This window comes from Acomys minous (assembly GCF_964271855.1).
Source record: "Acomys minous genome assembly, chromosome: 13".
NCBI classification, from domain to species: Eukaryota; Metazoa; Chordata; class Mammalia; order Rodentia; family Muridae; genus Acomys; species Acomys minous.
The window spans coordinates 9,476,116-9,489,710 of record NC_140495.1 but is presented as its reverse complement, the minus strand read 5'-3'; the positions used below and the strand labels follow the sequence as shown (position 1 = coordinate 9,489,710).

Genomic DNA, 13,595 nt, shown 5'->3' with positions numbered 1-13,595 from the left:
CTCCTCTTCTTTTTTTAAAAATTTTCAAGACAGGGTTTCTCTGTATAGCCTTGGCTGTCCTGGACTTGCTTTATAGATCAGGTTGGCCTTGAACTCACAGAGATCCGCTATCCTCTGCCTCCTGAGTGCTGAGATTAAAGACGTGCACCACCACATCCGGCTGAGGAGCACTCCTTTTAGATGACACCAGGCTGTACCAAGTTGACAGAGCTAACCAGGACACCATCCTCAGCAACTTGGCACATCTTTTTAGTTGTATGTGTATGTACACACATATGCATGGGCCAAGGCCAAAGGAGGATGTCCAGTGTCCTGTTCTGTCACTCTCTCCCCTGGCACACAGAGACTCATAGCCTTGGATGTATTAGCCAGTCTTTTTTCAGACAGAGAAAATGCCTGGCAAAAGCAACATAAGGGGAAGAGGAAATTATTTTGGCTCATGGAAGAACTTTTTAGCTGGGCATAGTGATGCATGCCTTTAATCCCAGCACTCAGGGAGGCAGAGGCAGGTAGATCGGTGTGAGTTTGAGGCCAGTGTAGTCTACAAAGTGAGTCCAGAACAGCCAAGGCTACACAGAGAAACTGTGTTTTGAAAAAATAAATAAATAAAAATAAAAGAGATATTTTTATGTATATGAGTGCTCACTCAATCTGCATGTACACCTGCAGGCCGGAAGAGGGAATCAGATCAAGTTATAGATGCTTGTGAGCCACCATGTCGTTGTTGGGAATTGAACTCAGGACCTCTGGAAGAGCAGACAGTGCTCTTAACCTCTGAGCCATCTCTCCAGCCTTTTTCAATCCCCACCCCCACCGTCTGTTATTGGACCTGATGTTAGTTGTCATAACACAGGCTTAGGCCTAATTCATGCCCCACCCTACCCAATCCCTGTCCCCCAGGGTTTCTCTGTGTAGTCCTGGCTGTCCTGAAATTCCCTCTGTAAACCAGGCTGGCCTTGAACTCAGAGATCTGCCTGCCTCTGCCTCCTGATTGCTGGGATTAAAGGTGTGTGCCATTACTGCTTGGTTTAAGACTGTTTGTTTTTAAATAGATTTATTGATTTTAAATTTTATTTATTTTGTGTGTATGGGTGTTCTGCTTACCCCTGTCCGTGCTCCATGTGTATGTAGGTACCCATGGAGGCCAGAAAAGGGCGCTGACCCCCTGGAACTGGAGTTACAGAGGCATGTGAGGTGCCATGTGGGTGATGTGAATTGAACTTGGGTCCTCTGGAAGAGCAGCCAGTGCCCAAAGAAAACCTTTTCTTTGATACACAACAAGGTTGAGGCCTCAATAAAGTTAAAATGGTGGGAGGTCAGGCTGTACATTTTGGTGAACTACTCAAACCGAAACCCCTATGATGCCAGGAAAGCCCTGGTCCACTCTTCCCTCATACGCTCCAAGTACCTACCTTTATATGTGTTCCAACTTACAGCATCATCCACCATCTTACCTGGCATTTCGGGTCACCCACACTGGGGCAGCTGTCTGACCGCCTCCTTTACAGCTTCCTGCTTAGCTTTCACTTCCTGTTTATCTTTGCCTAATTACTTTTGAGACCAGGTCTTACTAAGTACCTGTGGATGTCCTGGAACTTGCTAGGGAGACTCGGCTGGCTTTGAACCCACCAGTCTCCTCCTCCTGAGTGCTGGGATTAAAGACGTGTGACATCTGAATGTTGTTTGTTTTCAGGCTCATCACCTTGTAGGCAAGCTTGGCTGTGAGTCCTTTTCTACTCTAAATCTCTAGTTTGGGCAGGAGACGGTGGGTGGGTAACTAAGCCGAGTTTGGGTTGGGGAAGAGCTAGACCGCCAGGCCTTTGTAGGGGGTCTGGTGTTTTCTGTTCATTTGTAGCAGGATCTAAGCTGACTCCAGGCACCTTTGAAAATCAACTGTTAGATTTTATTTCTCACAGGGCTCATCAAGTAGGCTAGATAGGCCAGCAAGTCTCAGGGTTCTCCTGTCTCTGCCTCCCCAGGGCTGGGATTGCAGGCGTGTGCTGGCTCACCCAGTTGTGTGTGTGTGGGTGCAAGGGTCTCCCAGTTGTGTGTGTGTGGGTGCTCAGGTCCTCAGGCCTGTGCAGTGAGCCCTGTGCCTACTGAGTATCTCCCTAGCATAAATTCTCAGGTCACCACTTCCTGAGTGCACACTCCAGTGCACTGTGCACACTCCAGTGCACTGTGCACACTCACATGTTTACACTCTAGCATCGTATGTTGTCCAAGTTAGTTTATTGGGAAATTTATCTTTTCATTTCAATAAAACCCATTTTCCTGAAAAAATGCCATCTTTTCAATTAAAACACTAACTATCTTGAGGTTAGAGACACAGACTTCGAATTGGTTTTTCACCAGATGCACTTTCAGTGCTTCAAACACAGATACATTTTGCATTTAAAATCTCTCTCTGTGTTAATGCCCTAAAGGGATTTTTTTCCGATGAAGGGAGAAATTTAAAAATCTGAAAATGAATTATTGCAATTGAACATTCCATCTCTGGATTTTCTTAGTTTTCAAGTACTAGCCAAATATTTATCCTTAGGAGGATGGGCTAGAAATAGCAATGGTGAGGGATGAAATGCCTCAAGCATTTTATTGATTTGCCCAGAGTAGGTAAACACATTAAATTACTATCTCACCCAGTTCCATCCCAGAGGCCAGGAAAGTCCGAGGTGGACTGAGATGTTGTGCACAAATAATGGGAAAGACGACTTTTAGGTGCACATACGAAGCAATGGGCTTCATCCTGGTGTCTTAAAAATGTTTTTATTTAAAAAAAATGTTTTTATTACTCTTATTTATTTGCATGTGTACTTGTGTCTCACAGTGAGATCAGAGGGCAATTTAGGGGAGTCACATCACTGTTTGAGTCCTGGGACCTCAGGTCAGCAGGCTTGCTGGCAAGCATCTTACCAGCAGAGCCATCTTGCCAGCCCTACCTTGGAATCTTCATAAACAAGTGTCATTATATTTTGTTTTGCTTGTTCTGTCCTCCCATTTTCTTTTATTTTTTTCAAAGAGGTGTCACTGTGTAGTCCTGGTGGCTTGGCCAACATGGTCTCAACAGGTTTCTCCTAGATCCTGGCATTAAAAGATTGCAGCACTATGCTCAGCTGTTTTTTCTTTCTTTTTTTGTTTGTTTTTTAAAACAACAAGAAAAAAAAATCATCACTGGGTGTGGTGGTGCACGTCTTTAATCCCAGCATTCAGGAGGCAGAGGCAGGTGGATCTGTGTGAATTTGAGGCCAGCCTGGTCTACAAAGTGAGTCCAGGACAGCCAAAGCTACACAGAGAAACCCTGTCTTGAAAAAACCGAAAACAAAAAAACAAGCCAGGTGTGGTGGCACACGCCTTTAATCCCAGCACTTGGGAGGCAGGCAAATCACTGTGAGTTCGAGGCCAGCCTGAGTCTAGGACAGCCAAGGCTACACAGAGAGACTCTGTCTCAAAAAAAAAAAAAAAAAAAAAAAAAAAAAAAACCAAAAAACTAAAAAACTAAAAAACTAAAAAAAAAACCAAACAAACCAAAAAAACAAACAAAATGAAAAACCTGAAAAAAACAAACAAAAAACCCAAAAAAGAAGAAAAAAAATATAGTTAAAAAAACAACCCCCCACCCCCATGTGCAGCTCTCACTTTAAAAAGAATGAGAGTTTATGCTATGAAGGATTGGTGTCGGCTTAGGATCCCAAAGACCAAGCTCTTAGCACAAAGGAGATTTATTTGCCCTAGAGGGACAGAGGACAGGGAATAAGAGACAGAGGCAGGAGATACAGGACCAAGGAGAAGAGGAAAGGAGCAAGGGAGGGGGAGAAGGGTATTTGTCACAGAGGACAAAGGACTGCCTCTGGACAGAGAGGACACAGATGTGGCCCTTAGGAAGATGGCCGATTATAAAAGCACAAGGGAAGCCGCGAATTAGGATGACGTGTTTAATTTTAGTTGTGCGTGTTAAGGTTTTGATTGCTGGACTTCAGTACTTTGATAGTTGGATCTTGGTGGTCAGTGTCAGGAGGAAGAAGTGGCCAACTAAGGGAGCAGGCCTTGGTGGCTAGCTGTTGGAAAGGAACCTAATGGTTTTTGGTAAGGCAGAGGGCATGGGGCAGAAGGGCAGGGCCTGCAGAGCTCAGGCTGGCTAGAGTCCCTTCATTCTGGAGCCAAAGCTGAGTGGCCGAGGAGGCCCTGGAACATGGTTTAAGTTACCCAGATTCCAAGTTCCCTTGTGGAAGCTGCTCTATGGTTTTTTGTTGTTGTTGTTGTTGTTGTTTGGTTTTTTTTAATTTTTAAATTTATGTGCATTGGTGTGAGGGTGTCAGATCTTGGAGTTACAGACAGTTGTGAGCTGCCATGTGGGTGCTGGGAATTGAACCTGGGACCTTTGGAAGAGCAGACGGTGCTCTTAACCACTGAGCCAACTCTCCAGCCCTGCTTTACGGTTTTACAGAACAAAGAAGAGTCATAAATCAAGGCAAACTTGGGGCTGGAGAGATGGCTCAGAGGTTAAGAGCATTGTCTGCTCTTCCAGAGGTCCTGAGTTCAACTCCCAGCAACCACACGGTGGCTCACAACTATCCAACGTCCTCTTCATGCAGCTGTACATGCAGCTAGGGCACTCATATACATTAAAAAATATAAATAAAATATTTAAAAAAAATCAAGGCAAACTTAAAAGACATTAGTGCGCACTTCAGAGAAAGGCGGTTCCAGCAAGACTGGGAAGCTTTCCTATAGCTAGGCCTTATGTGCTAGCTGATGACGTTCTTAGCTTTTGTTCTGAAAGCCTGTGGAATTGCCACGGGGGGGGGGGGGGGGGGGATTGCCTGAGATAAGGTAATCATCTGAGGACTGCAACATTCCAACCCGCCCACACCACTGCAGCTCTAGCCCAGTCCATCAATTAGTCATTGCAGACACACACACTTCTTTCCAGGAATTCGTGTGGACACCAGCTGCCATTTTACAACCTTGGAGATGATTCACCTAAAAGGTCTGGATACTTTTTATTTTTTGGTTTTTTTGAGACAAGGTTTCTGTGTAGCTCTGGCTGTCCTAGGCTTTGTAGACCAGGCTGGCCTTGAACTCACAGCAATCCGCCCTGCCTGCTTCTGCCTCCCGAATGCTGGGATTAAAGATGTGTGCCACCACGCCCACCTTACTTTTTCTTTTTTAATTAAATTTTCTTTTGGTTAAAAATGTTTATTGTTTTGGTGGGTTGTCAGGGGAGCTTATGGGACTGCTTCTGAGGAGCCACAGATAAAGGCAGGAGGGAAGATGCTATTGACGGTGGTCTTTGGGCTTTCCAGCCAAGGACCAGCCAAGGCCGTGCAGCATTGCTCAGCCCTGGAGTGTCTCCTGAACCGGTGGCCATATTGCCCTTTCACATGAAAGGGCTTCCTTCAGAAGGCTCCCAGAAAAAAACTCTTTAGGCTTCCATTTCATTACCTCTTTATGGAGCCTTGATTGCAGTATAAAGTACTTAACAAAATCCATTGGGTATGTGGAAGGTGTCCTCGCTTTGGAGAGTCAGGGAGGACAGAAAGATTGTCTTAATTTATTTTTATTGTTGATGATCTGGGGATTAAATACAGTGAGATTGCCCAAACTTCTTTTTACTGTTGTTTTGAGACAAGATCTTGCTTTGTATCCCTGACTGACCAGGAACTCTCTCTCTCTCCTTCCCTCTCTCTCTCTCTCTCTCTCTCTCTCTCTCTTTTTATTTTTTATTTTGGTTTTTTGAGACAAGATCTCTCTGTGTTAGCCATGGCTGTCTTGGACCCACCTTGTAGATCAGACTGGCCTTAAATTCGATCTGCCTCCCCAGTACTGGAATTAAAGGCATGCACCACCATGCCCGGCTTGAACAGGAACTCTTATGTAGATCAGGCTAGCCTTGAACTCAGAAAGCCACCTGCCCTGGGTTTAAAGGCTTGTACCATAATGCTTGGGGTCTTAAAGTCAGTGTTCTGTCATTATGAAGAGACACCATGACCGTGGCAACTCTTTTTTTTTTTTTAATTTTTCCCTTTATTTTATGTGTATTGGTGCTTTGCCTGCATGTATGTCTATGTGATATTGTCAGATCTTGGAGTCATAGACAATCATGAGCTGCCATGTGGATGCTGGGACTTGAACCCAGGTTCTCTGAAAGAACAGTCAGTGGCCTTAACTGCTGAGACACAGCTTCAGTGCCCCCACAGCAAGTCTTATAAAATGTTAATGTCTATTTAACTGGGGCTTGCTTAGAGTTTCCGAGTGGTAGGCCATCACTGTCATGGTGGGGAGAGTGGTGGCACGCAGACAGACATGACACTGGAGAAGTAGCTGAGAGTTGGGCTGGAGAGATGGCTCAGAGGTTAAAAGCACTGTCTGTTCTTCCAGAGGTCCTGAGTTCAATTCCCAGCAACCACATGGTGGTTCACAACCATCCATAATGAGATCTGGTGCCCTCTTTGGGCTTACAGGTGTACATGCAGGCACAATACTGTGTACATAACAAATAAATACATCTTTAAAAAAAAAGAAGAAGAAGTAGCTGAGAATTCTCCACCTTGAAGCCCCAGTATCAAGAAGAGAACCCCTGGGCCTGGGCTTTTGAAACCCCAGTGTCCACTCCAGTCACACACTTTCTCCAACAAGGCCACACCTCCTAATCCCTTCCAAACAGTACCACTCCCTGAAGACCAAGCATTCAAACATATGGCTTTTTGTTTTGTTTTGAGACTTGGTTTTGTAGTTGACTAGCTGTCATAGTGGTGAGGAAGGGATTGTGGGTGTGAACGCATTCCTCCTTAGACCAGTGCTTCTCAACCTTCCTAATGCTATGACCCTTTAATGCAGTTTCCTCATAGAATTATTACTATTATTATTATTAGTTTTGTTTTTCAAGACAGAATAGCCTTGACTGTCCTGGACTCATTCTGTAGACCAGGCTGGCCTCAAACTTACAGAGATCCAACTGCCTCTGCCACCCTGAGCGCTGGAATTAAAGGCCTACCCATCACCTCTGGCCCATAAAATTAATTCCGTTGCCACTTCATAACTTTATTTTTTGTTACCTTTATAAACTGTAATATAAACATCTGTGTGTTCTGATGGTCTTAGGCGACCTCTATAAAAAGGGGGCTTTAGACCATGTGGGCACTGAGTGTATTCACCATTTAGGCTAGCACAGCAAGCAAAATTTATTGAATATAATTACAGGGTGCAGCAGGCTAGACAGTAAGATGAGAACTGCCTGCAGCTTTATTCTATTTTTTTGCAAAGTCACCAAGTGGCAGGCTGTTGCAGGGACACCACAGAGAACCAAATAAACAGGAAAAACCCAAACATACAAGTGAAAGAAACAGCACCGATACTGGGCGTGGTGATGTACGTCTTCAATCCCAACACACGGGAGGCAGAGGCAGGTGGATCACTGTGAGTTTGAGGCCAGTCTCTGGTCTGCCTACAAAGTGAATCCAGGACAGCCAAGGCTTTTTGTCTCAAAAACAAAACAAAACAAAACAAAACAAAACAACAACAACAACAAAAACAAGCAAACAAACAAAAAAGGAAACAACACCAAACAGGGACCACAAAATGTCCTAGAAGCCAGTGGGCCATCATATTGAAAGAGGGCGTATTTCAGCCCTGCACATGACACCAATCCCACTAACGTTTCTGTGGTTTTTCTTGTTTTTTAAAAACTCCGAGTTGAAAAGTCACCCAAGATACTTGTTGTACCAGCAGGAACCGACCCGCCTGAAAACACTTCCGCCCCTTAATCTGCCTGGCTCATCTGCGCTCTCCCACCATCTGATAAGAGCTGGGCACATGCGCATGTGCACTCCAGAGAACAACCTTAGCTATCTCTCCTCAGGTGCTATCCACCTTCTTGCGTGACAGAGTCTCTCATTGGCTGGCCGGGAACTCCACAGGTGGGTTGTGCTGGCTGGTTAGCAGCCCTCAGGGGTCCACCTGTCTTTGCCTCACTAGGGCTAGGATTATAACGCACTGCCAGGACTGGAGAGAGGTTGGCTGAGCTGTTAAAGGCTAGGCTCACAATCAGTGCAGTACTTGGCCTGACCATTTTTCTGGGGGGGGTGGGGTGGGGGTGGAGCAAGGTCTGATGTAGCCTCAGGCTGAGCTTCAACACAGGATCCTCCAGCTTTCTCCCATTAGTCCAGGGATGGAATGTGGGGGCTGCTAAAACACGCATCCTCAGCGTTCCTTTTTAGATGTGAGTTCTGGTCAAAGCCAGGTCTTCTGGTTGCAAGGCACTTGGAGCTACCTCCCCAGCCCTCAGCAACACCTGTACCAATCAGTCCTCTCAGTGGCTACATATCTATTTTTATCGTGTTCTAGAATAAACTAGCCCATCCTGGCAGGACCTTTTTGCAGGAGCTCTTTACTGAGCCCAAGGCCATGTCTCCTTTGATCGACCTAAGGTATAGGCTAGCATGTGAGAGTCATGGGCACTGTGGTTCCCAGCAAGAGATCTCTCCGGCCACCCTGTCCTGGTGACTGATGTCCCTTATCACTCACACTCACCGTTAGCTGGGGGCATTGCGCCATTCAATCTGGTATCGTTAACGTTCGCTTTGGAGGTAACGTTCTCAGCAGGTAAGAGCCACTCACTGCTCTTGCAGGGGGCCCAAGCTCATAGCTGCCTAAACACCAGCTACATGCGCACACACAGGTACAAATTAAAAAAAAAAAAATCTTTTTTTAAAGAGAGAAGCTAGCTTTAGGCCAGTGAGATGGATTGATGGAAAAAGAAAGGCTTCTGGTGCCATGTTGGACGTTTATATCCTATCCCTGGGGACTGTCGAGTCGGAGGAGAGAACTCCCTCCTGCAAGTTGTCCTCTGACCTCAGCATGTGACACACTGCGGTATGTAGGGCACTCACACCCAGACACAAACACACATTTATATACTAAACAAAAACGTAGCTTAAAAAGTTAGCTTTACAAGCCAGGTGTGGTGGCGCATGCCTTTAATTCCAGCACTTGGGAGGCAGAGGCAGGTGGATGGCTGTGAGTTCGAGGCCAGCCTGGTCTATAGAGTACAGGACAGCCAAGGCTACACAGAGAAACCCTGTCTCAAAAAAAGACCAAAAGAAAAAAAAAAAAGAAAAAAAAATTAGCTTTACAAACCTCACACATTCTTAACACTTAGCAATTTATTTATACATTGTGTAAGAAAATAAAACCTATGAGGAAGTAGGGCAATTCGCAAGTAAGCATCCAGCCTCACTGTAACAAGCCGCTAGGAGGGAATTTAACTAAGATATAAAAACATTAGTTAAATACAATTCTGGGCAATATACATTATAGCTACAACTGTTTTTTGTTTTTTTGTTTTTTTACAGGGAGATCTGTCCTGGTGTGTTTTCTTCTCCATTATCAGAAGAGGAAGTCACTGTGTGGTCCTGGATCTCCAGGCTATGAAACTGAAGTACGCGTTTCCAGCATAGCAGATGGTGACCAGGAAGGCGAAGAACTGTGGGAATGAAGCATGGTAGAGACAGGGCTTCAGCACATGTCTTGATTAGCAAATGATTGCCCCCAACCCCCCCCCAACTATGTCAGTAGCTCAAACTGCCCTGGACTCCTTCTCTATTCAACATCCCTTTTCTTTAAAATCATCATCATCACCACCACCATCTTCATCATCACCATCACCACCACCACCACCATCATCATCACCATCACCATGTGTGTGGAGTTTGGAGAACAACTTGTGGGCATCAGTTCTTTCTTTTTACCCTACAGGTCTCCAGGAGCAAGCTCAGACCATCAGGCGTGGTGGCACACACCTGTGCCGACTGAGTCATCCTTGCCTCTGCTTTCCTTTTCTGGCGTCTCCTGGCTGTGTCCTTTGAGTTTCTGGGACAGGTCAGGATTCCTTAGGGAGTTCACCTAAGGGTGCTGCTGGAGCTGTGTGTGGCCTAATCTAGTTCAGGTAACCTTAGGCAGGCCTCAGCTTTCAGTGTCTGCCACGAGCCACTGGTAACGCACACCCATCCAGTGTGTCTTCGGATCTCAAAATCTCAATTTCTACATCTCTGTTTAAAGTTAGGAAGAGCTGGGTGTGGTGGCGCACGCCTTTAATCCCAGCACTCAGAAGGCAGAGAGGCAGGTGAATCTCTGTGAGTTCCAGGACAGCCTCGTCTACAAAGTGAGTCCAGGACAGCCAAGGCTACATAGAGAAACCTTGTCTCGAAAAACCAAACCAAACCAAATAAACAAATAAATAATAAATAAAGTTAGGAGGAACCAAGTGGACAGCGAGGGGCCAACCAGCTGTGGGAAGGAGGGTTGTCATTGTTGCTTAAAGATTTGCCATGCCCTACAAGGCTTCAGCCATCACCCTCCTCTGCTCGCCTCATCTTCTGCAGGGGAAACTCAGATTCTTTTTAGAAGGGCAGCTACTGCCATATTCTGGCTCATTCTTGCTGTATGTTGTTTTGTTTTTTTGTTTTTGTTTTTGCGAGACAGCGTTTCGCTGTGTAGCCTTGGCTGTCCTGAACTTGCTTTGTCAACCAGGCTAGCCTTGAACTCACAGCGATCCACCTACCTCTGCCACCCGAGTGCTGGGATTAAAGGCGGGCATCACCATGCCCGGCTGTTGTTTTGTTTTTAAATTTCCTTTCAGCCTATACGTTTTAATGCCTTGTTGGTCATCAACCCATCGACTGCTCTACTGTCACTATTGCAAGTGGCCATTGTTCCCTGCAGATAAGGTGACTCCCTCCTGATCTCAAGCAGGCTTTGGGAGGAAGCTTCAGGACAGGACGCTATGGGCGGTGTACGCAATGACTCACTCACCGAGGAGGCTGCCCAGCTGTTGAAGTTGTGACTGTCCTTCTCGGAGGACACAGAGGATGCATCCACTATGGCCGCTGAGAGGTACAGGACGAAGGCGCTGCCATTGAAGCACAGGCCCTGTGAAGGCGACAGAGTGTTAAGGCCAAGAGGAGCCAGCTGCCAGAGGCGAGCGTGTTGCTGCATCCCCAGTCCAGGATGCCGCCAGCCCTGAGCGGCCCCCAGACTGCACACTGTCCCTTTAACCATCACTCTTCCTCTGCTGGCACTTGGTCCCCAGCTCCTATGAAACCTCAGCGTGGTGATCCTGGTAGAGGGGGGCAGGCCGCAGGAGAGGCTGTGCAGCGTCACCTGTCGCCTCACCCCAGCCTCAGCTGTAGTCATCTGGCACGTGTCCTTGACAGAGACCTCCTCCACATCCCAGGGGAGGCACAGTTAGGTAAAGCTACGTATTACTTGTATGTATGAATGTTCTGGGCACAGGCATAGGCTGTAGCATAGGCTGGCCTTGAACTTCTGATCCTCCAACACTCGTCTCCTCAGTGCTGTGCTGCCAGGCATGCACCACCACCAGCTTCACAGTTACTTCTTAATATGGGAGAGGGAAGGAGGGATGGAGAGAGAGAGAGAGAGAGAGAGAGAGAGAGAGATGGGGTGGGGGGGAGGGAGAGCAGATATCAGAGTCCTTTGGGGAGGTGTTGTCACCTTGGCTCCCCCTGTTTTTCTTTGCTCTTTAACAATGGATTTTCAGTTACTTTTGTTTGGGTTTGTTTGTTTGTTTTGTTTTGTTTTTGAGACAGGATTTCTCTGTGTTAGCCTTGGCTGTCCTGGACTCACTTTGTAGACCAGGCTGGCCTCGAACTCACAGAGATGCGCCTGCCTCTGCCTCCCGAGTGCTGGGATTAAAGGCGTGTGCCACCATGCCCGGCTGATTTTCAGTTATTTTTAAACTCTAGGACACTATATTCTGGGACAAGTACATGCTTGGGACGAGGAAGTAGGTGGGGAAATCAACAGCCACTAAAGGAAAAAGAGGGCTTACACGCCGGGAAAGGGGCTATTATGCCCGACACCTCAGGAAGTCAGAGACAAAGGTATGGAGTCAGAAGAAGCTATCTTTTCCTCCACTGGAAAGAAAAGGCACCCAGGATCTTCCAGACACAGATGCTGACATCCTGAGGTCAGCTGTAAGCCCTGCATCTCAGCCTCCTGTGCACACTAGGCTGAGGGACCATAGGCTCAGGGTTAGAGTCAGGGGCCTGGCTGCCTGACCATGACCCCCTATGAGGTAACTAAATCCCAGCATCCCTGGCCAACTGGTCTTTGAATATTAAAGAGTTCAAAGGAGTTGGGAAGCACGGTGGAGCTTTTTTCTGGTACTCAGGTGGGCTTGCATCTAGAACAGCTGTCTATGTCGAAGCCACCGAGGAAGCCTTCAAGGTGTAAAACACAACTGGTGTGACCATCACCTAGACAAGTCTTGCCCGACTTCCCAGCACCTTCTTTACCTGTCCTGTGTGCGGATCTAGTACAAGTTCCGTGTAACCACAGCAATCTTCCCTGTGATTGATGAGATAACGGGCAGCCCTCATGAGTCAGTCCGAACCAGCCCGTTAAGAAGGAAACTGAGGTCAGAGGACCACGTACAAGATAGCCAGCCAGACATCTTGTCTGTGAGTAAAGTCTCTTCCTTTTGTCCCTCGGCCTCTGCAGTGGCTGTAAACATGTTTTTGTGTTGATCCCAAGGGTGGGATGGGGAACAGACTTGTGAGAGAGTAGGTGATCTTTATCCACTAGAAGATGAGCCACCTTGTGCAGGGGCTTGGTCTTTGCCAGCTGAAACACATCTTAGTACAGACTAAGGATGCCACAGATCTGAAGCGGGGGATGGGGCAATGGACCATGCTGACCTGCTGAAGAAATGGCTGGGCCCAGGTGCAGGTCACACTTGCTGGACCCTCCAGCTCCTGTTGGCTCTCCAACATCCCTGTGCTGTGGATGTGAGCTTCAGAGAACACAGGATCTGAACAAAGGTGGCCAGCTGCTCTTTGTTGGGGGAGAGGGAGGGAGCCACAGTTCCCTCCTGAAATTCCATCCTGCTTTGCTGTGAAAGCACTCTGTATTCTCTGGGATAAAGGCACACACAGATAAAGCTGGATGATGGCCTGCCACTCTTTGTTTAGCCTTCAGCCTGTGTAGCTGGGGCCTCAGTTTACAGCGTTTGAACTGCTAAGGATGTCTAACTCTCCACGGGAGAGAGAAGTCCATTCAGAGTCCTGGCAGGTTGCTGTGAACTACTTCTCAGTTTCAGAGAAGAGTTTGTTAGAAGTGGCCGAGCCTTGAAGTCTGAGCCACCGTCCATGCTGGGGAGGATTTGAGCTCCAACAGGCAGGTCACCACCCTCCCAAATGACCGGCCCATTCTCTACTGGGTGGAGTGTTTTAGGAAGTCCCATATCAGGGTCTAGAGAGATGGCTCAGTGGTTAAGAGCATTTACTGCTCTTCAGATGACCTGGTTCCCAGCACCAACATGGCACCTCACAACCACCTGTAACTCCAGTCCCAGAGGGTTTCCTGTGTCTTCTGATGTGCCTGAGCTCCTGTTTGTACACATATAAAATAAGTATATATATTTAAAGTTCCTTGTAGCTGAGGGCATTAAATCAACAAGGAAGATACTAACCAGAGACTAATAGCAGGCTGCCAAGAAGCGACTTGATACCCTATGAACATATACAGGGAGAGGAGGTCCCCCTCAGACACAGTCATAGGGGAGGGGAGTAGGGGAA

The 13,595-nt window shown here is 47.0% G+C and overlaps 1 protein-coding gene across 1 annotated transcript in view; it reads right to left on the bottom strand.

Moving 5' to 3' along the window:
- Nucleotides 1-9,139: 9,139 nt before the first annotated feature.
- CMTM8 (CKLF like MARVEL transmembrane domain containing 8) overlaps nt 9,140-13,595 on the bottom strand; it is a 43,872-nt gene continuing 39,416 nt past the window's right edge. The window contains exons 3-4 of the mRNA XM_084754551.1: nt 10,810-10,926; nt 9,140-9,481 (exon numbers count right to left, since the gene is read on the bottom strand). Coding sequence (XP_084610677.1) covers nt 9,398-9,481; nt 10,810-10,926 — 201 coding nt within the window. The 3' untranslated portion in view covers nt 9,140-9,397. The remainder of the gene's footprint in view (nt 9,482-10,809; nt 10,927-13,595) is intronic.